Source organism: Tachyglossus aculeatus, chromosome 14 (genome assembly GCF_015852505.1).
Source record: "Tachyglossus aculeatus isolate mTacAcu1 chromosome 14, mTacAcu1.pri, whole genome shotgun sequence".
Taxonomy (NCBI): domain Eukaryota; kingdom Metazoa; phylum Chordata; class Mammalia; order Monotremata; family Tachyglossidae; genus Tachyglossus; species Tachyglossus aculeatus.
The window spans coordinates 38,351,299-38,379,230 of NC_052079.1; the positions used below are offsets into that span (position 1 = coordinate 38,351,299).

General features: G+C 44.0%; 2 protein-coding genes and 1 non-coding gene across 8 annotated transcripts in view; 1 reads left to right on the forward strand and 2 right to left on the reverse strand.

The window, feature by feature from the left end:
* Positions 1 to 507: 507 nt before the first annotated feature.
* On the reverse strand, positions 508 to 14,384 carry NDUFA12 (NADH:ubiquinone oxidoreductase subunit A12). Its single transcript, XM_038756365.1, has 4 exons — positions 14,266 to 14,384; positions 7,848 to 7,930; positions 5,300 to 5,387; positions 508 to 803 (listed from the first exon to the last, which is right to left on the reverse strand). The coding sequence occupies exons 1-4, from the start codon at positions 14,349 to 14,351 to the stop codon at positions 623 to 625; spliced, it is 438 nt and encodes a 145-aa protein (XP_038612293.1). The 5' UTR covers positions 14,352 to 14,384; the 3' UTR covers positions 508 to 622.
* Positions 14,385 to 20,560: 6,176 nt separating this feature from the next.
* On the forward strand, positions 20,561 to 20,642 carry TRNAL-UAG. The gene has a single exon. It is a non-coding gene; the product is annotated as a tRNA-Leu (tRNA).
* Positions 20,643 to 22,328: 1,686 nt separating this feature from the next.
* NR2C1 (nuclear receptor subfamily 2 group C member 1) overlaps positions 22,329 to 27,932 on the reverse strand; it is a 54,929-nt gene continuing 49,325 nt past the window's right edge. For all 6 annotated transcript variants that reach the window (XM_038756235.1, XM_038756238.1, XM_038756240.1 and 3 more), the window contains 2 exons: positions 27,455 to 27,560; positions 22,329 to 24,939 (listed from right to left, as the gene is read on the reverse strand). In XM_038756235.1, the coding sequence (XP_038612163.1) occupies positions 24,765 to 24,939; positions 27,455 to 27,560 (281 nt within the window). In that variant the 3' untranslated portion in view covers positions 22,329 to 24,764. The remainder of the gene's footprint in view (positions 24,940 to 27,454; positions 27,561 to 27,932) is intronic.

Here is a 27,932-nt window from a genome sequence, read left to right on the forward strand (position 1 = left end):
GCTGTTGTGTTTAATGTTAATACGCCGATCAACCAATCGACGAGTTGTGCTTACTGAGAGTTTAATGAATGCAGAGCATTGTAATAAGTGTTTGGGAGAATACGAGCGATGTAGATGTGATCCCTGCCTACATGAAGCTTACACTCTAGAAGGGGAGACAAACATTAAAATAAATTACGGACATGTAAATCAGGGCTGTGAGGCTGAAGGTGGGGTGACTATCAAGTGCTTAAAAGGGATCCCTCCCACCCCCCAAGCCCAGCAAACCCCCTGCTGCCCTCTGCCCATGGCAGAGGCCTGGGACCAATGCCAGCCAGATCGATGCCCTGCTCTGATTGTCCTTTTGGACAGGCTGTGCCCCTCTCGTCTCCCACACCCCCTTCCCAAGGAGTCCCCGGCCTCAGCCAAGTACAACAAAATCGACAATTATGCAGATTTCCTAAACTTCTTTGCTCACCACGTTTTTTTTTAGTTTTCTACAGTGATTCATAAAAGACACACAACCTCTTGAAGTTTCCTGAAATGATTTTACTTTTAAACAAGTTAAATTTAAACGTAAAATATACACTTTCGAAAGCCCCCCCCCCAATCTGGCAAGGTGAGACTTCGCTTTCAGTTGCGTTTACTTGTAAGGGGTCGAGGGCGGAACCCACTCTTGAATCTTCTTGCGAGTGGTGGAATATGGTACGTACTGTTCTGGAGTGGCGCTCACATTGAATTTATGGTTCTTCCAGATGAATTTACGAGGCGTCGGGGGCTTGGTTGTAGGTGGGTCATCGGTCATGCAGTGAAGCCAACGGTGCCTGAAGGAAAAAGAGCGTTACACCATTTATTAACGGACTGCTGCTGCTGAGCCACGGGGATTGTTTTTGCTTGAGAGCTCTGGCGCTGGGTCAGGACGAGCCCACGCTGGAGAACAACAGGGTTAATTTTAGGTCCCAGAAGTTTCTGTGAACCACCTCCCACCTCTAGCTAGACCTGGCGGCTAAGAGCGTTCTTGCCACTAAATAAAACCGCAGATCATCCGCCTCTCTAGGTCTGTGTGCGGTTCAGGTTGCTGCATCCTCGGAAGAAACTGAGAAGGGGCAGGGACAGAACTGGATGCTATAAACGTGAAATACCCAGGAGTATCATGAATTCCCCCACTGATGCTCAAAAAATGTCACTGATGGTAACGACGGGGAAAAAGAAAATCATATTAAGTAACCCAGTAACTCAAGTTTTAGAAAATTCACTCTGGACCATAAGGTTCTTCTTACTGCTTTGGAAATACGAGACTTAGACCTTAGCCATTGAATAAGGGAAAGACACACCAGAAAAGGCAGCAAAAGTGATTAAGGAAAGAGAGGGATGTATTTGTGAAGATTAAAGGAGCTATATATTTATAGTTTCAATCCGTTTCAGAAAGCTAGAATTTATTGTTTTGCACCAGTACCTGGAAGATACAATCACAGTGGAGGAAGATGAATTTCTTGGCTTGGTCTTTAAACAATGTGGAAGGCTTAGAAAAGCGAAATATTTCATAAGTCGGGGAAATTTACAATCAAATAAAGACCTGCTAACCTAAATATAAACAGGCAGAAAAGTCAACGGCAGATAGAAAAGTACATAAGCGTACTGGGGTTACTAAGGTTTGGCATGACTGGATGTGGGAGGATTAACTTGCCAACCAATACTTCTCTACAGCCATGCCAACTAACAAAGATTCATTTTGAAAATAGAGTTATAGAATCAAGTGGTATCTTTTTTTTCCTGAAAAAATGTAGATGACACCGTTAGAAAAACAGCTCCTTCATTTCCATGTAGGTCCTACATGTTGAATGGGAAATCTATCTGGAAGCACAGAAAGTCTATGATATATCAAAATTTTTCCAAGAATACTATAAAAAGTATTGCAGAAAACTCCTTAAAAGTAACACCTTAGATATTTAGGCGGTAGACTTCTCCAGACTGCCAAACTTCTTGAAATCAATCAATCGATCAATTATTTGTTGAGTGCTTACTGCATGCAGAGCACTGTACTAAGGGCTTGGGAGACTATGATATAACAGGGTGGGTAGACATTCCCTGCCTACAATGAGCTTACAGTCTAGAGGACATTTCAAAAGATATTTAGGGTAAAATCGGGTAATAGCTATACTAAAGTACTACGGAGGAGGCATTTCCACTGACAGCCTCAAGAACTTAAGAGTGATCCTACTATATATATATATACTATGATTAACTATATATATACTATGTATTATATGTTCTGGAAAGAGCACAGTAGAAAGATGAGAAAAATATATCTTTGGATATAAAACAATGAGGTTTTTCACTGTGATACAGTTCGCAATATTCTTATAATGGTCCAGGCTTTAATAACTCCTTTAAGGAACAATCACCACTGGTGAATATTTAATAGGGCCTTCTCCTTTCAGTAGTAACACTTCAGTCAATCAATCTGCACTGATTGAGTGCTTACCGAGTAGTACTGTATTAAGTGCTTAGGACAGTACAACAGAGTTCATAGATATGTTCCCTGCCCACAACTAGCTTAGAGTCTAGATGGGGAGACTAGAGTAGAAGGATTAATGTGAATTAAGACGAACATCTGTACAGGTGCTACTAAGTGAAACACTGAGACTGCAACATTGTAATACCCAATGACCCAGAATCCAGATGATTTCATAAAATCTTGCAAGTTGCAAGACTCTTGCTGTGAGGGGTTTTTATTATAATAAACTGCCTGTCAGTACCAAAGAGAGCACTGAACCATCCCCTCATACACAGTACTATATTACCAGTATTTATGACCACACATTACATTTCTCTGAACTATGTTTCATTTTCTCGAGTTTAAAACTATGCCTTGCATTATAACTGGAGAAAAAACCCCCAGAATGACCGTTATTTCTATTATTTCTGTATTAAGCCAGAAAGCATGGTTTTGTCTGAGTTTGACAGCATATTAATTGGAATTGGTTAGGCAGCTGAACTTCATCATGCAATCACTTCACAGTGCACTCAGAGAAGGGAAGGGAGACAGCGTGGCAGAAGACAGTAGAAAAATGCATTCTTTGGCTAGATTATATGCTTCCCTCTCCCCTTCTCCAATTTCTAAAACTTTTCATTCTAATCAGATTCTCAGCTGGAAGACAATCTTTAATATACTGTAAAATCAACTGCAGGACACTTTTAAATGCTTCCACCCGTCCCATTTCCTTCTCATTTTAACAAATGAGCAAGAACTTTAATAGAGCATCCAAATGGCACTTGAGTTTCATTGCTATTTTCTAATTGAGAAAGAAAATGGTTTTAATAATAAAGGAAGGCATCTGAACAGCCCTGACCGGTTTCAGCCGGCGGGGACGGCTCCAAACGTCTGGCTGCCCTTAAAATGGGACACGTTTGCCAGCCCCTCCCGCTCTGTAAAATGTCATTAATGATATGCCGCATCCACACCTGGCGTTCCTTGTGTCGTGCTGTCATCACACCCCTGACCCGGGGAAACCCTGGAATCTGAGCCACGGTGCTCCCCTCTCAGGTCCCCGTTCAAACAGGTGCCGCTTGATGACTCGTCCACTGTCCGAAGCCTGCCCTGCCTGCCTGCCTTTGGCCTTAGCAAGTGCAGGCTTCGGGAGGGGCTCTGTGACTGTGTGTTGATCTGTGTGGGAATGCGAGTGAAAGAGCGGGAATCCCAGAATTAGCGGGTGTCCGGCTTCTCCAAATCAGTCCCGTCTCCCCACCCTTCCCTTCCTCTACCCCATTCTCCAGGTCCTCCCTTGTCTGGATGGCCTCACCCTGACCCACTCCCCCGGCTTCCCTCCCTCCAGTGGGAGTGAGCCATCTGTCCTGTCCATACCCCAACTGCCTACCCGCTGTCTGAAGAAACCCTATTCCCAACCACAATTCCCGACCTATTCCCTGCTACCTAGCTGGGGTCCCTGGAGGTGGGTCAAGTTCTCTCTACCCTGTCAGTAGGCAGGGAGAAACTTTCCTTTCTCTTCCACTTAACCCTGGCCCGTCCTTCTATCCCCTTGACATCCCCAAGACCTGGTTCTGTACTGACGCCAATTCTTTCAAGCACTTGGTACATTGCTCGGCACACAACGTGTGCTCAACGAATACCACTGATCGGCTGCTCTGCACACAGCAGGCTCGCAATCGATATTGCTGATTGAACCAGCTTTCCACAGGGTTTGGCCCAAGCTGGCCCATGAGCTAGCCAGTGGCAGGGCCTGCAGACCGGGCCTTACCCATGGAAGGCTCCAACATCCACCTCTTCCCACAAAGAAGTCCACTGTCTACTTAGGCCGGAGAGAACTAAAGAGCTCAAGGCTCAACAACAAGGATGGGCCTGAAGCCTGCTGGACACAGCACAGCTTGGCCAATCAACCAATCAATCATATTCATTGAGTGCTTACTGGCCAATATGATACATCTTAAATCAACTTTAGTGAGGCCTGGCACAACCCAAAATAAGCAGAGCACGAAGCAGCCCAAGTGAAATAGCATGGGATCAAAGAATATGAGGAGAGGGTGCTGAGAGTGAGAGGCAGAGGCGAAAGGAATGACTCTGGGGGGGTAGGAGAACAGGAGGGAAGAGAAGTTGATGTGAATGAGACACAAACATTAAGGAGAGAAGGAAAGAGACAGGGTAAGAAAAGGAGAGGGTGAAGACAGGGAGGAAAAAAAGCACTCTGGTAAAAAAAAAATACCTTTACCAAAGAACAGGTTACTGTGTGGATGGCAATTAAGAGTGAAAATATAACAAAAATTAAAAATTAAAGAACCTGAATGGTTTTCAGGATTGCATAATCTTTGTATTTTATGAGATGACTACCAACTATTTCCCCTATCACAAGGGCATATACCTTACTTCTCTTCCTGATCCTAGGAATAGCAAGACAGAGCTTCTCGGTCTAGGCATTTCCACATTATTATTATGGTATTTGTTAAGCACTTACTATGTGCCAAGTACTGTTCTAAGCGCTGGGGTAGATACAAGGTAATCAGGTTGTCCCCCGTGGGGCTGCTCACAGTCTTAATCCCCATTTTGCAGATGAGGTAACTGAGTCACAGAGATGTGAAGTGACTTACCCAAGGTCACACAGCAGACAAGTGGCAGAGCTGGGATTAGAACCCACGTCCTCTGACTCCCAAGCCCGTGATCTTGCCACTAGGCCATGATGCTTCTCTATTTCAAGACTGATATGGACATATTTCCCAAATCCCTATGTTTCATAAATAAAAAAATTTGGTGACTAACAGCACCAACAAAATCTGCCCAAAATGCCCTACAGTTCACTTGGCTCACCATTCCGGAGGCACCATGCTTCCATCCACATCCCAGAAGGTATTCTTTCCGTTCATTTCCGTGGTATAAATAACCCATCTGTGCCGACCTAAATGGAAACAAATGGCAATTCTGAGTGAAAAGTTTCAAAATGAAGAGGAAGCAAAATAACCCCAAACCCCCAAACAATATAAAAGATGACAAAACATCCCTTTAAATAGCAGATGGAATTGCTCAGCACTGGGGGGAAATGTTATTCAATGTGCTTTGAGAGAGAATCTGCTTTTTCAGAAGAAAATGCAGCGGTTTCCATTATTCTTATTTTTACTGTTTTCTGTGGCATTTGTTAAGCATTGCAAATGGGCCAAATACTTTAGAAAGCACTGGAGAAAAGTCCAAGGATAATGTACCCGACAGGGACCCTGGCTCCCAGGAGTATCATGTTTGCCAACTCTCTTACGCTCTCAAGTCCTTAGCACTGTCTTTAGGACTGGGCTCTGCTCACGGCAGATGCTCCAGAAATATGATGGCTTGACTAATTAATAATTATAATTATATGATATAATTATAACAAGAGCACAGCGGCATCCCGCTGCTATGGTCTGGTACAGCAAAACAAACACAACCTTCCCACCATCTGTAGGCAGGAGAAAGAGAAACCTGAGAGGCTCTCCTAGCAAGCCTGATATGGAAGCTCTTCCAAAAATCAGTCAGGGTAAGAGTAATCTTGCCATTTGTTGCTTTGACAGTCCCATCAAAGGTTGGGTGCCTTTTAGGCAGCGTTAATTTTGGCACAATAGGCCTTAATGGCTGGACAAAAATAAGTGATTGGTTTTTAAACATTACATGCGACACCCAAGTCTTTCCCTCCAGAGTACACGTAAGATGCTTTTTGAAACACTTTTGGAGAGCCCAAGGTTTCTCAGAATAGTGTGCTCATTGTGGGCAGGAATGTGTCTGTTGTTACAGTGTACTCTCCCAAATGCTTAGTACAGTGTTTGGCACACACTAAGCATTCAATCAATACGACTAACTGAATGAATGAACCAAGACGTGGCTTCACCTAAAAATCGCCCCAGCTCCACGGCCTCCCACCAAAAGAATCAAGCGATCCTTGGCATCACCTTTTCTCTCCAAACGAGAATTTTTTTTCCCATTGAGCAACTACTATCATGTGAAAACGTTCTTCCACTCTTAGTTTTGCTAGTGTTAGTGTAAGGGCAACAGCACACTAACTTGTCACCCAAAGGGAGGCTCCGCAGCTAAATCCGATGCTCGCACCTAGCACGTCTGTCTTTGTTAGCCTTAAATGTCTTCACAGTAAAACCCTCAAGCAAGTCCTTCCATAGCACTGATGCAAAAAAGCCCTAACCTTCACCAGCATGCTTACAACACTGGGCGGTATCTGACAGTGAGCTTGCTCTTTGATCGAAATACAAAGTAACTGTCCCATATCAACCATTATCATAGGCCTGATTCTACCTAATTTAGCTGTGAGTTGGCAGTGTTCCCCAATTCCCTGGCAACAGTAGCTTTAACAACACCTTTTGAGATTCTTTGGTGGGTTACGTCAATGCAACACAAAGTGGCCATGTATTGGTGTGCAGTGCTGCACGATAGTATTATCACATATATGCCGCACACAATATACATGTTCGCTGCTTAAAGGGCTAGTGCTAGATAATCAGAGCACAATCACCATGTCGGAGAGCATTATAAGAAATCCCGTGATTAAAATTTGTGAGCACCACATGGACAGCAATATAGGAGGGTAAGATTAATACCCTCAAAGAAGCAGTGTGGGTTAATGGATAAGCCTGGGCCAGGGAAGGACACTGGGTTCTAATCCCGGCTCCACCACTTGTCTGCTGTGGGTACTTGGGAAAGTCGCTTCACTTCTCTGTGCTTCAGTTCCCTCATCTGTAAAATATGGATGAAGAATGTGAACCCCATGTGGGACATGGACAGTACCCAATGTGTTTAGCTTGTACCTACCTCAGGGTTTAGTACAATGCCTGGCACAGAGTAGGCACCTAACAAATACCTTAAGAAAAAACCCCCAACAAATGCCTGAAGAAAAAAATCACTACAAAAATTATCTGATTTCCAAGTATGGAAAGTAATCTTCAGATAGCGTCATACCTAAAAAACCATACAAAAGTTTGGGCATAGTGGATAGGAACAACCAACCACAAATTAGATGTCAATTTTTGAAAAACTAGGGATGCATTTATTATTATTTTTATTGATACTAACAATAACAATGATGATAATAATGGCATTTGTTTAATGTTTACTTTGTGAAAAGAACTGAATTAAGCACTTAGGTAGATGAAATGCAAATAGACTGGACACAGTCCTTGTCCTACCTGAAGTTTACGGTGTAATTTAATTCTCATTTTGCAAATGAGGGAACTGAAGCACAGAGAACTTCAGTAACTTGTCCACTGTCACCCAGCCTGCAAGTGGCAGGGCCAGAACTAGAACCCAGGTCCTTTGACTCTCAGGTCCCTTTAACAGTCAAAGGTCACACTTTTTAAATGTCCACAATAAATAATATTTCACTTACCAAAAAACTGTTTGTTATCTTCATAGTACTTGTTTCCATATTTGTCTTCACCCACTAATGTACCGATCCTCACATCATTTACCCTGTAAATTCCCAATATAACTTTTTTTAGAAAATATTCTATGTGAATTCTTTGAAAATACAATTAAAATTAAACCTGTTGAATGCTATTTCACTATTTTGTCTACATATTTCTCTAAGTGAATATTTATTTTAGTAAATAATGAGTAAAGTATTTTGCATGTTGAAGAACTACTAGACTTGAAAAACCCATCTTGGCATACGAATTATTATTCAATTAAGAATCACTTGTTTACCAAATGCAGTCACATCTTGGTAAAATGGAGGTGCAAAATCATCCCAGTTTTTTTTTATTATGGCATTTTTTAAGCGCTTACTATGTACCAGGCACCACACTAAGTGCTGGAGTCAATACAAGATAATCAGGTTAGACACAGTCCATGTCCACAAGGGGCTCACAGTCCTAACCCCCATTTTACAGATGTGGTAACTGAGGCATAGAAAAGTTAAGCGACTTCCCCATCACCCAGTAGACAAGTGGTAGAGACAGGATTAGAACTCAGGTCCTTCTGACCTCCAGGCTCGTGTTCTTTCCACTAGGCCATGCTGTTTCTCGTGGCCTGCTGAAACTCATAACTAGTAACCGTGGCATATGTTAAGTGCTTACTATGTGCTCAACACTGTACTATGGGCTGGAGCAGATACAATATAACTACAACTCCCACTGGCAACAAAGTACAATAATGTTAAATTGTGACTCTCGCTCAAAGTTGTGTTTACATTACAAAATCTTTTCATTCTCTTTTGGTCAACCCGGTTTTGTAACAGTCATTCATTCATTCAATCGTATTTATTAAGCACTTACTGTGTGCAGAGCACTAAACTAAGCGCTTGGGAAGTATAAGTTGGCATCATATAGAGATGGTCCCTACCCAACAACGGGTCTAGAAGGGGGAGACAGACAACAAAACAAAACATGTGGACAGGTGTTAAGTCATCAGAATAAATTATTTAACTGAATCTGATGCAGGGCAGGGGCTGTGTCCAAAAACTGATTAACTTGCATCCACTTCGAGCTTAGTACCATCCATGGCACATAGTAAGCACTTAACGAATACCATATTATTATTATTACCTTGTATCAACCCCAACGCTTAGAACAGTGATCCCCTTCTAGACTGTACTTTCTGAGGGCAGGGAATGTGTCCGTTATTTTGTGTCGCACTCTCCCAAGCACTTAGTACAATGCCCTGCACACAGTAAGTGCTCAATAAATATGACCAATGGCCTGGCACATAATAAGCGCTAGTCAAATAATATGAAAACCCCTGAATACCCTAATAATCATCATAATCATAAAAATGTGTTATTTGTTAAATGTTTACTATGTGCCAGGCACTGTACTAAGCGCTGGGGTGGCTACAAGCAAACCGGATTGGTCACAGTCCCTGTCCCACATGGGGCTCACAGTCTAAATCCCCATTTTACAGATGAGGAAAATAAGGCACAGAGAAGTGAAGTGACTTGCCCAAGGTCACACAGCAGATGAGTGGCGGGGTCAGGATTAGAGCGCATGACCTTCTGACTCCCTGGGCCATGCTCCATCCACTACGCCACGTCGCTTCTGGTATTTGTTATGCGCTTACTACGTGCCAGGCACTGTAATAATAATAACAATAATGATGGCATTTGTTAAGCGATTACTATGTGTAATCTGTTACGTGCTGGGGGAGATACAAGGGAGATACAAAGTAATCAGGTTGTCCCACATGGGGCTCACAGTCTTAATCCCTATTTTCCAGATGAGGTAACTGAGGCACAGAGCAGGTAAGTGACTTGCCCAAGGTCACACAGCAGACAAGTGGCAGAGACGGGATTAGAACCCATGTCCTCTGACTTCCAAGCCTCGGCTCTTTCCACTATACCACACTGCTTCTCTAGTAAACACTAGGGTGTCTACAAGCAAATAGTGGTGGACCCAGTCCCCATCCCACACTCATTCACTCGTACTTATTGAGCACTTACTGTGTGCACAGCACTGTACTAAGCGCTTGGGAAGTACAATTCAGCAAACCATGGAGACAATCCCTGCCCACAACAGGCTCACAGTCTAGAAAGGGGGAGGCAGACACCAGTCATTGATGTCTGTCTCCCACGTGGGGCTCGGTCTTCATCCCCATTTGATGGACCAGGGAACTGAAGCCCAGAGAAGTGAAGCGACTTGCCCAAGGTCACCCAGCAGGGAAGTGGCGGAGGCTGGATTAGAAACCATGACCTGCCGACTCCCAGGCCCGCGCTCATCTTCCCTCGGGGCATTGACCCTTGGCCCATGTCCTTCCCCGGGCCTGGAATGCCCTCCCTCTGCCCATCCGCCGCGCTAGCTCTCTTCCTCCCTTCAAAGCCCTACTGAGAGCTCACCTCCTCCAGGAGGCCTTCCCAGACTGAGCCCCCTTTTTCCTCTCCTCCTCCCCTCCCCATCACCCCGACTCCCTCCCTCTTCTCAACCCCTTTCCCCGCCCCACAGCACTTGTGTATATTTGTACGTGTGCTACTCTGTTTTATTTAATGATGTGTATATACCCGTAATTCTATTTATTTATTCATCAGTCAGTCGTATTTACTGAGCGCTTACTGTGTGCAGGGCACTGGACTAAGCACTTGGGAAGTACAAGTCGACAACAGGTAGAGACGGTCCCTACCCAACAACGGGTTCATAGTTTAGAAGGGGGAGACAGACAACAAAGCAAAACAAGTAGACAGGTGTCAAAACCGTCAGAATAAATAGAATTAAAGCTATATGCACATCATTAGAGTAATAAATATGCACTATTTGGGTGCTATTGGTGCCTGTCTCATTGTTTAAGCGCTCAATTTGTTAAGTGCTTATTATGTGCAAAGCACTGTTCTAAGGACTGCAGAGGTTACAAGGTGATCAGGTTGTCCCACAGGGGGTTCACAGTCTTCATCCCCATTGTATAGATGAGGGAACTGAGGCACAGAGAAGTCGAGTGACTTGCCCAAAGTCACACTGCTGACAATTGGCAGTGGGCATTCGAACCCATGACCTCTGACTCCAAAGCCCGTGCTCTTTTCACTGAGCCATGCTGCTTCGCTTATTAAGTGCACAGCACTGTTTTAAGCGCTGGGGAGGTTACAAGGTGACCAGGTTGTCCCTCAGGGGGCTCACAGTCTTACCCCCATTTGACAGATGAGGTCACTGAGGCACAGAGAAGCGAAGTGACTTGCCCAAGGTCACACAGCTGACAACTGGCAGGGCCGGGGTTTGAACCCATGACCTCTGACTCTAAAGCCCGGGCTCTTTCCACTGAGCCACGCTGCTTCTCAACTGCTTGTACTTCCCAAGCGCTTAGTCCAGTGCTCTGCACACAGTTAGGGTTAACAAGTAATAATAATACTGGCATTTTTAAGCACTTACTATGTGCAAAGCACTGTTCTAAGCGCTGGAGAGGTTACAAGGTGATCAGGTTGTCCCACGGGGGACTCACAGTCTTCATCCCCATTTTTCCAGATGAGGTCACTGAGGCTCAGAGAAGTGAAGTGACTTGCCCAATGTCACAAAGCTGACAATTGGTGGAGACGGGATTTGAACCCATGACTTCTGACTCCAAAGCCCGGGCTCCTTCCGCTGAGCCACGCTGCTTCTCTTATTAAGCGCTTACTATGCGCCAAGCACTGTTCCAAGCTCTGGGGAGGTTACAAGATGATCAGGTTGTCCCACGGGGGGCTCACAGTCTTCAACCCCATTTTACATACGAGGGAACTGAGGCACAGAGAAGTGACTTGCCCAAGGTCACACAGCTGACAATTGGCGGGGCCGGGATTTGAACCCATGACCTCTGTTCCCAAGCGCTTAGTCCAGTGCTCTGCACAAAGTAAGCGCTCGAGAAGCAGCGTGGCTCGGTGGAAGGAGCCCGGGCTTTGGAGTCAGAGGTCATGGGTTCGAATTCCGACTCCACCACATGTAAGACTGTGAGCCCCCCCTGGGACAACCTGATCACCTTGTAACCTCCCCAGCGCTTAGAACAGTGCCTTGCACATAGTGAGCGCTTAATAAATGCCATTATTATTATTACCTGTATATATGTTTCTACATATTTATTACTCTATTTTACTTGTACATATCTATTCTATTTATTTTATTTTGTTAGTATGTTTGGTTTTATTCTCCGTCTCCCCCTTTTAGACTGTGAGCCCGCTGTCGGGTAGGGACCGTCTCTATGTGTTGCCAATTTGTACTTCCCAAGTGCTTAGTACAGTGCTCTGTACACCGTCAGCGCTTAATAAATACGATTGACTGATTGTCTGCTGTGTGACCTTGGGCAAGTCACTTCGCTTCTCGGAGCCTCACACCTGTAAAATGGGGATGAAGACTGGGAGCCCCGCGCGGGGCAACCTGATCATCTTGTATAGGCGCGTAGCCCAGTGCTCTGCACATGGTAAGCGCTCGATAAATACGACTGACTGAGTGAGCGAATGAATGAATGACGGAAGTGAATGAATGAATGATGGGGGGGCGGGTATAAGCGCTTAGCCCAGTGCTCTGCACACGGTAAGCGCTCGATAAATACGATGGCTTGAGTGAGCGAATGAATGAATGACGGAAGTGAATGAATGGATGATGGGGTGCAGGTATAAGCGCTTAGCCCAGTGCTCTGCACACGGTAAGCGCTCGATAAATACGATTGCTTGAGTGAGCGAGTGAATGAATGACGGAAATGAATGAATGAATGATGGGGGGCGGGTATAAGCGCTTAGCCCAGTGCTCTGCACACGGTAAGCGCTCGATAAATACGATTGCTTGAGTGAGCGAATGAATGAATGACGGAAGTGAATGAATGAATGATGGGGGGCGGGTATAAGCGCTTAGCCCAGTGCTCTGCACACGGTAAGCGCTCGATAAATACGATGGCTTGAGTGAGCGAGTGAATGAATGACGGAAATGAATGAATGAATGATGGGGGGCGGGTATAAGCGCTTAGCCCAGTGCTCTGCACACGGTAAGCGCTCGATAAATACGATTGCTTGAGTGAGCGAATGAATGAATGACGGAAGTGAATGAATGAATGATGGGGGGGCGGGTATAAGCGCTTAGCCCAGTGCTCTGCACACGGTAAGCGCTCGATAAATACGATTGCTTGAGTGAGCGAGTGAATGAATGACGGAAATGAATGAATGAATGATGGGGGGGCGGGTATAAGCGCTTAGCCCAGTGCTCTGCACACGGTAAGCGCTTGATAAATACGATTGCTTGAGTGAGCGAATGAATGAATGACGGAAGTGAATGACTGAATGATGGGGGGGCGGGTATAAGCGCTTAGCCCAGTGCTCTGCACACGGTAAGCGCTCGATAAATACGATTGATTGAGTGAATGAATGAATGACGGAAGTGAATGAATGAATGATGGGGGGGGCGGGTATAAGCGCTTAGCCCAGTGCTCTGCACACGGTAAGCGCTCGATAAATACGATTGCTTGAGTGAATGAATGAATGACGGAAATGAATGACTGAATGATGGGGGGGGCGGGTATAAGCGCTTAGCCCAGTGCTCTGCACACGGTAAGCGCTCGATAAATACGATTGATTGAGTGAATGAATGAATGACGGAAGTGAATGAATGAATGATGGGGGGCGGGTATAAGCGCTTAGCCCAGTGCTCTGCACACGGTAAGCGCTCGATAAATACGATTGATTGAGTGAATGAATGAATGACGGAAGTGAATGAATGAATGATGGGGGGGCGGGTATAAGCGCTTAGCCCAGTGCTCTGCACACGGTAAGCGCTCGATAAATACGATTGCTTGAGTGAATGAATGAATGACGGAAATGAATGACTGAATGATGGGGGGGCGGGTATAAGCGCTTAGCCCAGTGCTCTGCACACGGTAAGCGCTCGATAAATACGATTGATTGAGTGAATGAATGAATGACGGAAGTGAATGAATGAATGATGGGGGGGTGGGTATAAGCGCTTAGCCCAGTGCTCTGCACACGGTAAGCGCTCGATAAATACGATTGCTTGAGTGAATGAATGAATGACGGAAGTGAATGACTGAATGATGGGGGGGCGGGTATAAGCGCTTAGCCCAGTGCTCTGCACACGGTAAGCGCTCGATAAATACAACTGCTTGAGTGAGTGAATGAATGAATGACGGAAGTGAATGACTGAATGATGGGGGGGGCGGGTATGAGCGCTTAGCCCAGTGCTCTGCACACGGTAAGCGCTCGATAAATACGATTGATTGAGTGAATGAATGAATGACGGAAGTGAATGAATGAATGATGGGTGGGACGGCAGGGTCCCTTTTCCCCTCAAGGTGACCCCGGCTCCGCGGGGCCCGGGTGCGGATGTGGCTCGTCCCGGCTCCGGTCCCGGTACCTGAGCAGCTGGCGGAGGTATCCTCGGAGCCCCCCGTGGCCGCCGACCTGCTGCAGCCCCCGCCGCACCACCTGCAACAGCTCCATCTTTGTCCCCCTCACAGCCGCCGCCACCACAGGAGACGACGACCGGCCCGCCGCCCGGGGGCTTCCGGTGTGCGCGCGCACCCGCTCGCGCCCGCCGGAACAGGCCACCCCCGCGCGCCAGCGTTCCGGCGCGCCAACGTTCCGCCCCGCGCCTGCGCAGTTTCGAGCATTTCCCCCTCACCGCGTCCTGACCGCCCAGACTTTTTTATTCATTCACTCGTTCATTCATTCATTCTTCCGCCCCGCGCCTGCGCAGTTTCGAGCATTTTCCCCTCACCTCGTCCTGACCGCCCAGACTCTTTTATTCATTCACTCGTTCATTCATTCATTCATTCATTCTTCCGCCCCGCGCCTGCGCAGTTTCGAGCATTTCCCCCTCAACTCGTCCTGACCGCCCAGACTTTTTTATTCATTCACTCATTCACTCATTCACTCATTCTTCCGCCCCGCGCCTGCGCAGTTTCGAACATTTCCCCCTCACCTCGTCCAGACCGCCCAGACTTTTTTATTCATTCATTCACTCATTCATTCATTCTTCCACCCCGCGCCTGCGCAGTTTCGAGCATTTCCCCCTCACCTCGTCCAGACCGCCCAGACTTTTTTATTCATTCACTCGTTCACTCATTCATTCACTCGTTCACTCACTCATTCATTCATTCATTCTTCCGCCCCGCGCCTGCGCAGTTTCGAGCATTTCCCCCTCACCTCGTCCCGACCGCCCAGACTTTTTTATTCATTCATTCATTCATTCTTTCACTCCGCGCCTGCGCAGTTTCGAGCATTTCCCCCTCACCTCGTCCTGACCGCCCAGACTTTTTTATTCATTCACTCGTTCACTCATTCATTCATTCATTCTTCCACCCCGCGCCTGCGCAGTTTCGAGCATTTTCCACTCACCTCGTCCTGACCGCCCAGACTCTTTTATTCATTCACTCGTTCATTCATTCATTCATTCATTCTTCCGCCCCGCGCCTGCGCAGTTTCGAGCATTTCCCCCTCAACTCGTCCTGACCGCCCAGACTTTTTTATTCATTCACTCATTCACTCATTCATTCATTCTTCCGCCCCGCGCCTGCGCAGTTTCGAACATTTCCCCCTCACCTCGTCCAGACCGCCCAGACTTTTTTATTCATTCAATCATTCACTCATTCATTCATTCATTCATTCATTCATTCTTCCACCCCGCGCCTGCGCAGTTTCGAACATTTCCCCCTCACCTCGTCCAGACCGCCCAGACTTTTTTATTCATTCACTCGTTCACCCATTCATTCACTCGTTCACTCACTCACTCATTCATTCATTCTTCCGCCCCGCGCCTGCGCAGTTTCGAGCATTTCCCCCTCACCTCGTCCCGACCGCCCAGACTTTTTTATTCATTCATTCATTCATTCATTCATTCTTCCGCCCCGCGCCTGCGCAGTTTCGAGCATTTCCCCCTCACCTCGTCCTGACCCCCGAGACTTTTTTATTCATTCACTCGTTCATTCATTCATTCATTCATTCTTCCACCCCGCGCCTGCGCAGTTTCGAGCATTTCCCCCTCACCTCGTCCTGACCGCCGACTTTTTTATTCATTCAATCACTCATTCATTCATTCATTCTTCCGCCCCGCGCCTGCGCAGTTTCGAACATTTCCCCTCACCTCGTCCAGACCGCCCAGACTTTTTTATTCATTCATTCATTCATTCATTCATTCATTCATTCTTCCGCCCCGCGCCAGCGCAGTTTCGAGCATTTCCCCCTCACCTCGTCCTGACCGCCCAGACTTTTTTATTCATTCACTCATTCATTCATTCATTCTTCCACCCCGAGCCTGCGCAGTTTCGAGCATTTCCCCCCTCACCTCGTCCTGACCGCCCAGACTTTTTTATTCATTCACTCATTCACTCATTCATTCATTCATTCTTCCGCCCCGCGCCTGCGCAGTTTCGAGCATTTCCCCCTCACCTCATCCTGACCGCCCAGACTTTTTTATTCATTCACTCACTCACTCATTCATTCATTCATTCTTCCGCCCCGCGCCTGCGCAGTTTCGAGCATTTTCCCCTCACCTCGTCCTGAACGCCCAGACTTTTTTATTCATTCATTCGTTCATTCATTCATTCATTCTTCCGCCCCGCGCCTGCGCAGTTTCGAACATTTCCCCCTCACCTCGTCCAGACCGCCCACTTTTTTATTCATTCATTCATTCATTCATTCTTCCGCCCCGCGCCTGCGCAGTTTCGAGCATTTCCCCCTCACCTCGTCCTGACCGCCCAGACTTTTTTATTCATTCACTCATTCATTCATTCATTCTTCCACCCCGAGCCTGCGCAGTTTCGAGCATTTCCCCCCTCACCTCGTCCTGACCGCCCAGACTTTTTTATTCATTCACTCATTCACTCATTCATTCATTCATTCTTCCGCCCCGCGCCTGCGCAGTTTCGAGCATTTCCCCCTCACCTCATCCTGACCGCCCAGACTTTTTTATTCATTCACTCGTTCATTCATTCATTCATTCATTCTTCCGCCCCGCGCCAGCGCAGTTTCGAGCATTTCCCCCTCACCTCGTCCTGACCGCCGACTTTTTTATTCATTCAATCATTCACTCATTCATTCATTCATTCTTCCGCCCCGCGCCTGCGCAGTTTCGAACATTTCCCCTCACCTCGTCCAGACCGCCCAGACTTTTTATTCATTCATTCATTCATTCATTCATTCATTCATTCATTCATTCTTCCACCCCGAGCCTGCGCAGTTTCGAACATTTCCCCCTCACCTCGTTCTGACCGTCCAGACTTTTTTATTCATTCACTCACTCACTCATTCATTCATTCTTCCGCCCCGCGCCTGCGCAGTTTCGAGCATTTCCCCCCTCACCTCGTCCTGACCGTCCAGACTTTTTTATTCATTCACTCACTCACTCATTCATTCATTCATTCTTCCGCCCCGCGCCTGCGCAGTTTCGAGCATTTTCCCCTCACCTCGTCCTGAACGCCCAGACTTTTTTATTCATTCATTCGTTCATTCATTCATTCATTCTTCCGCCCCGCGCCTGCGCAGTTTCGAACATTTCCCCCTCACCTCGTCCAGACCGCCCACTTTTTTATTCATTCATTCATTCATTCATTCATTCTTCCGCCCCGCGCCTGCGCAGTTTCGAGCATTTCCCCCTCACCTCGTCCAGACCGCCCAGACTTTTTTATTCATTCATTCATTCATTCATTCATTCATTCTTCCGCCCCGCGCCTGCGCAGTTTCGAGCATTTCCCCCTTCACCTCGTCCTGACAGCCCAGACTTTTTTTATTCATTCATTCACTCACTCATTCATTCATTCGTATTTATTCATTCATTCGTATTTATTCATTCATTCAATCGTATTTATTCATTCATTCAATCGTATTTATTGAGCACTTACTGTGCGCAGAGCACTGTACTAAGCGCCTGGGAAGTGCAAGTTCATTCCTTCATTCATTCAGTCATATTTATTGAGCGCTTACTGTGTGCAGAGCACTACATTCATTCATTCATTCAATCGTATTTATTGAGCGCTTACTGTGTGCAGAGCGTTGGACTAAGCGCCTGGGAAGTACAAGTTCATTCCTTCATTCATTCAGTCGTATTTATTGAGCGCTTACTGTGTGCACAGCACTACATTCATTCATTCATTCAATCGTATTTATTGAGCGCTTACTGTGTGCAGAGCGCTGGACTAAGAGCTTGGGAAGTACAAGTTCATTCATTCATTCATTCGCATTTATTGAGTGCTTACTGTGTGCAGAGCACTGGACTATGTGCTTATTAATTCATTCATTCAATCGTATTTATTGAGCGCTTACTGTGTGCAGAGCGCTGGACTAAGCGCCTGGGAAGTACAAGTTCATTCATTCATTAATTCAATCATATTTATTGAGCGGACTGGACTAAGCACTTATTCATTCATTCAATCGTATTTATTGAGTGCTTACTGTGTGCAGAGCGCTGTACTAAGTGCTAGGGAAGTGCAAGTTCATTCATTCATTCAATCGTATTTACTGAGCACTTACTGTGTGCAGAGCACTGGACTAAGCGCCTACTCATTCATTCATTCAATCATATTTATTGAGCGCTTACTGTGTGCAGAGCACTGGACTAAGTGCTCGGGAAGTACAAGTTCATTCATTCAATCGTATTTATTGAGCACTTACTGTGTGCAGAGCACTGGACTAAGTGCCTATTCATTCATTCATTCAATCGTATTTATTGAGCGCTTACTGTGCGCAGAGCACTGTACTAAGACCTTGGGAAGTACAAGTTCATTTATTCATTCAATCATATTTATTGAGTGCTTACTGTGTGCACAGCACTGGACTAAGCGCTTATTCATTCATTCATTCAATCGTATTTATTGAGCGCTTACTGTGCGCAGAGCACCGTACTAAACGCTTGGGAAGTACAAGTTCATTCATTCAATCGTATTTATTGAGTGCTTACTGTGTGCAGAGCACTGGACTATGCGCTTATTCATTCATTCAATCTTATTTATTGAGCACCTACTGTGTGCAGAGTGCTGGACTAAGCGCTTGGGAAGTACAAGTTCATTCATTCATTCAATTGTATTTATTGAGCGCTTACTGTGTGCACAGCACTGTACTAAGCACTTGGGAAGTACAAGTTGGCAACATATAGAGACGGTCCCTACCCAACAGCGGGCTCACAGTCTAGAAGACTTAATGCTTAACGCTTAAATGCTATTTGTTTAGCATTCGTTCGTTCATTCATCCAATAGTATTTATTGAGCGCTTACTGTGTGCAGAGCACTGTACTAAGCGCTTAAATGCTATTTGTTAAGGGTTCATTCATTCAATCGTATTTATTGAGCGCTTACTGTGTGCAGAGCACTGTACTACGCGCTTGGGAACTACAAATTCATTTATTCAATCGTATTCATTGATTTGTTTGTCTTCACCTCGGCGCTTAGTAGAGTGCTTGGTACGTAGGAAGCGCTTAAATACCACAACGATTATGATTATTAGGAGCCCGGGCTTTGGAGTCAGAGGTCGTGGATTCGAATCCCGGCTCCACCCCTTGTCTGCTGTGTGACTTTAGGCAAGTCACTTAACTTCTCTGTGCCTCAGTTACCTCCTCTGTAAAATGGGGATTAAGACTCTGAGCCCCCCGTGGAACAACCTGATCACCTCGTAACTCATTCAATCGTATTTATTGAGCGCTTACTGTGTGCAGAGCACTGTACTAAGCGCTTGGGAAGGACAAGTTGGCAACGTAGAGAGACGGTCCCTACCCAACAGTGGGTTGACAGACTAGAATGAGGGCAGGGAGACGGGTGTGGGTTGCAGGGGGAAGAAACCAATAAGTTGTAGTAATCAGAGACTTCAAAGATGAATACTGAATAAATACCGACTACCGAATAAATAAGGATATCATTGCAAGGGATCGCTTTTGGGAAGACACTCCATGGATTGGTGAGGAGGAGGGGGATTTCAGGAGCGCTGAAGTGGCCAGTTGCAGGGGAGGCTCTAAGTCAGGAGTCTGATTGCCCTGATAGTGAACGCTACCTAGGTACGACGGAATGGTTACTCACTCCACAAGATGCGGCTTAATCAATCAATCAATCAATCAATCAATCGTATTTATTGAGCGCTTACTTTGTGCAGAACACTGGACTAAGCGCTTGGGAAGTCCAAGTTGGCAACATATAGAGACGGTCCCTGCACAACAGTGGGCTCACAGTCTAGAAGGGGGAGACAGAGAATAAAACATATTAACAAAATAAAATAAATAGAATAGATATGTACAAGTAAAATAAATAGGGTAGTAAATACGTACAAACAGATATACATATATACAGGTGCTGTGGGGAAGGGAAGGAGGTAAGGCGGGGGGACTGGGGAGGGGAAGAGGAAGGACTCGATGTAACAGTTGGTTCCTATAATATCTATTATGAAATTCAGTCTTAATGACAATCAATCACTGCTATTTATTACTCTATTTATTTTACTTGTACATATCTATTCTATTTATTTTATTTTGTTAGTATGTTTGGTTTTGTTCTCCGTCTCCCCCTTTTAGACTGGGAGCCCACTGTTGGGTAGGGACTGTCTCTATATGTTGCCAACTTGTACTTCCCAAGCGCTTAGTACAGTGCTCTGCACACAGTAAGCGCTCAATAAATACGATTGATTGATTGATTGCTATTTGAGCACTTACTGTAGGGGCAGGTGCGGGTGCAGCTAGCGTGGCCGAGCGGTCTAAGGCGCTGGATTTAGGCTCCAGTCTCCCCGGAGGCGTGGGTTTGAATCCCACCGCTGCCAGGGCGGGTTTCTCTACCCCCCGAATGTCCTTGTTTTCTTAGGAAGCACCCCTTCCTAAATTCCACCCTCTTCCCTCCCCTCCCGTGCACCGTGTGGTCATTTATCATTCCCCTTCTAGACTGTGAGCCCACTGTTGGGCAGGGACCGTCTCTATATGTTGCCAACTTGTACTTCCCAAGCGCTTAGTACAGTGCTCTGCACTCAGTAAGCGCTCAATAAATACGATTGAATGAATGAATGAGTTACGAGGTGATCAGGTTGTCCCATGGGGGGCTCACAGTCTTAATTCCCATTTTACAGATGAGGTAACTGATTGATTGATAGCACTGTACTGCTTGGAAGAGTATAGTACAAGAGTTGGTAGACATGTTTCATGAGCTATCTAAATAAACTGAATTTTCTTTGAGCTTCTCACGAGAACCGAGTCCTTTTAATTCCACTGTGGTACCCAGCTGGGCGGCAAGGATGGAGAATGAGAGTTTGATTTACTTGGCGCCTTATACTAGCTATTCCTCCAGCTGGCCAGCTTGGATAGCTGTGTAGATATGTGGTGACAGGGATGTCAGCTGTGTGACTTTGGGCAAGTCACTTAACTTCTCTGTGCCTCAGTGACCTCCTCATCTGCAAAATGGGTATTCAGACTGTGAACCCCCTGTGGGACAACCTGATCACCTTGCAACCTCCCCAGCGCTTAGAACAGTGCTTTGCACATAGTAAGCACTGAATAAATACCATTATTATGGTACAATAATTAATATTAATTAATAATATTAATTAATAATAATTTATTATTATTACTATTATTATTGTGTTGTGATGGGGAGAGAGCGGGTAGGAAGAGAATACTCTATATTTTTAGAATCTTCTTAAGATTTCACCTAAAGTTGGCTCCCACCTAACATGCTCTCACTACCTCTATTCTGTAGAACAGTTTGGAATGTTATTCAAAAAAAAAAAATCACATGCTGATCTACATCCCCACAGCACCTGTACATATGTATATATGCTTGTACATATTTATTACTCTATTTATTTATTTATTTATTTTACTTGTACATATCTATTCTATTTAATTTATTTTGTTAGTACGTTTGGTTTTGTTCTCTGTCTCCCCCTTCTAGACTGTGAGCCCACTGTTGGGTAGGGACTGTCTCTATATGTTGCCAATTTGTACTTCCCAAGCGCTTAGTACAGTGCTCTGCACATAGTAAGCGCTCAATAAATACGATTGATGATGATGATGCTGATCTAGTTAGAAAGTGATCTGACAGCAGAAGCAGCCGCTGTGCACATGCACAGAGTCAAATTATAATGCCAGTTTTCCTTAATGTGGATTTCTTCACGAATCTATAGAACTGCCTATAGTTTCTGAAAGATATTGAAAACCTCTGCCTTATAGTACGCATTTTCTTCCACTAGTAACTGAGGCTACAATGCCATTTTTAGAAGAATGTAAATTTAAAACTGATATCACCACTCATTTTGAAACAATACCCTGTGAAACAACAAAAATCCATCTTTAGGAGGACTAGAACCAGACAAAATTAGACAGTGCTTCAATTTATTTACACACTCAGTGATTTAAAGTATTATTTTCCTACCAAATAGGGTGAAGCACCTTCCTAGGTCATGAAGTGTGAGCCTAATGTTCATCCAGATATTAATCCATATGAAATAAGAAACAAAAAGGTTGCAACGATTGTATTCTATCATAAAAAGTTACAATTTGTTTAAAAAATACAGCCAAAATAGAATTTTACACTTTTAGTCAGATTCGAAGACATTTACAGCAGCTTTTATACAACGGCCAACACAGCTTAGATGTACGGAGGGGTGAGGTCCATTCTACAGGTGAGATGCACCTAGGGTTGTGATCAGTGTTTATTTCATTGCTTTTCAAAATTTGTGTGCTCCAGATCCTTAAAAATGTGAAAAATACCCCTCTCCTAATTACTTCACTTTGCCCTAAGACCACTTCATTTGTTTGGTTTGATCCAATCATATCAGGAAGGAGGACTGCAGTTAAATACCTGCCGTTACATTGAAACCCAAGTTTCCTTTCAATTTAATAACTGCAAATTATATTTGCAAATGGGTGGCAAAATTCCAAACACCCTCCTAATAAGGGATGGTGGTTAATCCAATAACATTTGTTTCCAAACTACACAGATTACATCACGTGATCAACGATACCTTGCTCCTTCCCTAATGCGGAAGGTCCATGCTAACATGAAAGTACAATTACAGTAGGAGGAAAATGGAATGAACAACAAAGAGCTTCCAGTGATATTGAAAAGACTAGAAAATGGTAATGCAGGTGATGCTTTAATACAATTCCTTTAAACACATCCAGATATAACTCTAAGTTTAACCAGGAAAAATACCTGAAAGACATATATAACCTAACCGTAAGCCATATATACATTATTTGACTGGATATTTTACTTAGCTCCTGCCTTTGATCCTTGAATTTGTAAAACTGCTGATTTTCTATAGTAAATACAGTCTTTCCTTCAGTTAAAACTTTCTCAACTTTCAACAAAGGTCCCGTATATATATAGTCCATTTTTAATAGGCTGATAAAAATCTCGGGATGGCTAATTGGTAAAGTGGTTGTAAACAAAGGAATTGGTAAAAACTAAAATTAAAAAAAACAGCTTCTCTTGTTGAAAAAGACTTGACAAAAATGCCCTTTTACCAACAAACATATTTACAGGCTTGGGACAAGATTGCACCTGGCAATTAATCGTAAAAACAATGAATAGGAATGCCAAGTGACGAGTCACTGAAAACCAAATGCCTAGGATCTACAAGTCAATTATCTAAGTTTTAGTCAATAGTCAAATCATCTAAAATGCCAATTACACTTATTTCTAATCTTAACCCTAGCTCCAATAAGGTCTTTAAAAATAATTTAAGCAGTGGATTGATTCAGACTTTTAAAAATACGGAGTCGTGTAATTTGTCAATGACTAAGACTTCTAAGCATTTGGTTTGGGGCAGTGCTACTCTTCTTGAAGTAGTCTCTCCAACTCAAAAACTTATGAGATGGCATTAATGCAAATTTTCACGGACAGTACTTTCAATACTGTTCAAATGGAAAGCCACTAAATGTCCCTCTATTAACAAGATTGCTAAAGCAATAATGCTGTTTCAAAGTCCAAACTTGCCGATACAAATTTGTAGTTTAAAATCTGAGTATCCACAATGAAGATTTTAACAAGCCAAAAGCATCTGGCTAACTTCAAAGAGAGGCCAGGATACATAAAATGAACAACAACAAAAAAAATGACACACCTAGAAAACTGAAATGAAAATAACACTCAGAATAAAGTACTTTGGGAAATACTTTACTCTTGTACCAATTTTCTATTGCATAAATAAAAAGTGCTTATATCACCAGTATACAATACTAATATATGTCAACCCATGAGATCAGGAATGGCCTTTGTCCCATTGCCAGCAATGGGGAATAGGGAGAGCAGGAAGAAAGGGAGGCACAGCCCATTAAGGGGTACACCAAGGTACTTACAAAAGGTTAATTTAAAAAAAGGGAAAAAAAAAAGTGAAAGCATATTTCTATTGTGACTTCCCTGCAATTTTAATGGTATGTTACACCATTACACAAAACCAAGTTTCATCTCACTTATTAACTGGAACAAAATTGAATTCTGTTACAGAAATGTAAGATCCAAAAAAATCCCTAGAGGCCTCCTCAGAGTTTCAGACCATTAGGTTTTCCTACCAGCTGGGGATCGATGATTATCATGCTATGAATGGAACACAATTCTGAAAGGAGGCTAATTAAAAAAAAAAAAAAACAAATCGGATTTTGACACCTTATTTAAGTCATGACATGCACTCCTGATTACTTCCTTACCAAGGCTGGATTTCCGGTTTTGTTTTGTTTTTCAACAAAACAAGTATTCTCTGTCCATTTATGTACAAAATCTGGATGGAAAATTCTTCCCAATTCTCATCAGATTCAGAGTCGCTTTCCAAATTCTCAAAAAACCAGGAGGAAAAATCAAAGAGACTGAAAATGAATTTTCCAAGGGTTCCGGTTTTTTTTTAGCTTTTGGAGACGACAGTATAACCATTGCAAGCACTAGGGGTGCGTCTTCAAATACCATGTCCGATTATCTGAGAATTATAATCTGCAGTCTCCATTCTAAGAATATAAGGGATAATGCTGTCAATCTGCACATTACCAATGAGGCCTGCGAAAAACAACTCTTCTGTGATGGTAGCACTCATCAGCCTCAGGGCAGGCAGTCGGAGAAGCAACCTGGATAACCTAGAAGATGAGTGAGCAAGTGTTATGAATCAGAAAAAGGGTGATGAGGAAGAGAAGATTACACACCTAAAACAGAAACCCTTAGTTTTAAATTCATCGTACTGTTCGATCAGAAATTGGGCAGCAGAGGAAGATCTTCATTCTATACTGAATACCAATCGCAACAATTGCCCGGGGTCATAATGGGATGTGCAAAATCAAACAACCAATGGTATTTATTGAGCACTCATCATCATCAATCGTATTTATTGAGCGCTTACTGTGTGCAGAGCACTCGCCTAAGAACTTCGGATAGGGTTGAAGGTTGCATTCACTGCTGCCCACAGGCTGAAGACAGGGAGTGTTTAAGGGCAAGGAACGCCACGTTCATTTCTGAAAACGTTACCTCAAGAAGGACGACGGCCTGGTGCATTGCCCAACAACAACAGGGCTTTAATGGTTACATTATTCCTCAATAAATATTCCTTCACAACTGGAATAAACTCACTACAGAACCAGTCTTGGAACAGGCTCCAGGCTCCTAAATTTTAGAATTAGACCTCCAAGTGACAAGCAGAGAAGCCTTGACCTTTTCCTTGAAAACCATGGGTTTTGCTGAACAACACACAAACAGGGGCTTGACCTTAAAATCATTTGCTTCATCACCTATAAATTCACTGTGGACAGGGAATGTGCCTATCAACTCCATTATATTGTACTCTCCCGGTGCTTAGTACATGGTAAGTGCTCAGTAAATACAATTGATTGACTGCCGGTCACTTTGCTGGTTCATACCTTCCTTAGCATGAGAAGTTCTGGCCAGCATTTTCTTCTGTAACAATCCCGTTTGGTCCATGTGAAACACTTCTATCAAATAACCCAGACGATCTTGCAGGATAAATTCAGACACCTCCCATGGCTGTACTTGTGACCTCATCAGTATGTTCTTTCTCTTCTCTTAAAGCTAGCAAGCCAACCACGACTGACAGAAAAAAGTGGCTGAGGTGAACCTCTTTCCCCATTTGCTTTTTTCCAAGTCATCATACAGACGCTTTGCCGTAGCTGAAATAATGGCCTTGCCCACGGGAGTGCGAGTGCCTATTACCCAGCCAGATTTTGAGCAAATGTTTTATTTCTTCAATCAACCCACTACATTTTCAACGCAACATTGCTGACTGTAAACTGCCTGCAATTTTCACAATTCCATCTCTTTTTTTTAAACCATAGTACTTACTATGGAATTTGATAAACCCAATGTACTTGCGATTTTGGCTCGTCTTTCTCCTTTAATGCAGTCATTCCAAGGGTGTGAGTCTTAAGGGCCTACCTGTATCATAAATACCTTGAGGGACTGCCTGGATCATATTATATCATATTCCCCTTTCCCAGACATTTCAACAGGGTTTAAGTTCTTCTAATGTAAATTCTAAAATAAATCCATTCAAAATAATCTAAACATTAAAATAAGAAAGGATCCAATGCCCTGATACAGTTATCCACCAGCTCCATGACTCTCCTTGTGCACCTAGCAAGAACCTCTGTCTCCCCTTCCCCTATTTGTGGCAGCCTTTTCATTTTTTCTTCACCCCTTTCCCCTTGCCCCCATACTCCCAATGAGCTAAACTGTGCTGTGTGTACTTTCGTTATCTGGTCCTTTAACTTTTTAAATTCTAGTCGTAGTGGCCACCATGGCAACTGCCTTCTCCGCTGCCATTGGGGAGAAGGGATTTCTCAGTTTCAGCCCAAAGCGGCACAGAATAGGGGCAGGAGAGATCAGGTTGCCTAAATCTGTCTCATTTCTTTCTCTGTTCGAATCCTGGGCTTTGTCAGCCATCAGTGCCGAGCATTACCTCTGAAGCTGAGATATTGTGGCCATTCACAATGGGGGCATGCCTGTACAAGGCTGTGATTTTGAAAATAAAATCAAAATCTCTGCTTTCTTTAACTGGCTTGGACTGGTAAATGGCTAGTGACAGCTGAAACATAGCCGGTTAAGCTTCCCTTCCCACGAAAATCAGTCATGTTACTAAAGGAAAATAAAATCTCAGATAGGATGAAAAATTGATGGGGAATTTCAATTATATCGATGAATCGGTAAGCACTAGGTTGTAAGCTCTTTTAGACTGTCCACCAATTTTATTGTATTGGACTCTCCCAAGCGCTCAGTACAGTGTTCAGCACAAAGTGCTCTAACACCACTGATCGATCGAAAGGGCAGCTGAATCTGTAAAGAGGGCCATACACTGAGAAATCATCTGTCTTTCCAACAATTCTCCGTGGCCGGCAATGTCATCAGTGAATTCACCAAAATGACAAAATGTATTTCAGGGGAATTTAAATGATTTTAACTGCCCTTTGAAATCAGAAAACCACTGAAAGCAATAATAAATGTAAAATAATAGCACAGAACTCTAAATGAAGTCAGAAAAGTCTATTAAAACACTTGTGGAATGGAAATTACCCAGGTCTTTCACTGCTGAAAGAAAGGCATCAAGATGATGTCATTGGTGATTTTTTTTTTTAAAGTTCCACATACCTGTAGGTGTCATCTGGGTATGCTTTTGTTATGTAATCCTGAAATTCCATGTAAGCCTTTTCCTGAAATTTCTCAATTTGTCCCATGTTTTCTAAGCCTGGGTGATCTGAAACAACAGTTACTGGTAATTAAGAAAGTAGTTTTGTAGGAGCACTGTGAGGTGGAGAAGGTTGCACTTTTGGTCAATGTGAGGAAGGTGGGGAATTCCATGCAAGGGAAATGATATGAGCCAAGGGTTGCGGGGTGGTCACTAGCAAGGTACAACTGTTTTATTTTTTTCCTAGGCCCTATGAACTTGGGCACACCACTGTAGGCTTCATATACTTCAGAAGCTTAAATAAAAACCTGAGAAAAGATTTGGAGCACAATAGGAAAAAAAAAATCTGGGTATAATTTATAAAATGACAACAGCTTCTGCTGCTTATTTTGATTTGCCTGACATTCTAAATATATATCATCATCATCATCATCAATCGTA

Excerpts from the sequence above, each read along its gene's own strand:
- NDUFA12 (XM_038756365.1), bottom strand. The coding sequence starts at position 14,351 with ATGGAGCTGTTGCAGGTGGTGCGGCGGGGGCTGCAGCAGGTCGGCGGC. Across the intron at positions 5,388-7,847 it reads AGATAACAAACAGTTTTTTG|GTCGGCACAGATGGGTTATT; the intron begins GTAAGTGAAATA and ends GTTTCCATTTAG. Across the intron at positions 804-5,299 it reads AGCATGGTGCCTCCGGAATG|GCACCGTTGGCTTCACTGCA; the intron begins GTGAGCCAAGTG and ends TTTTTCCTTCAG.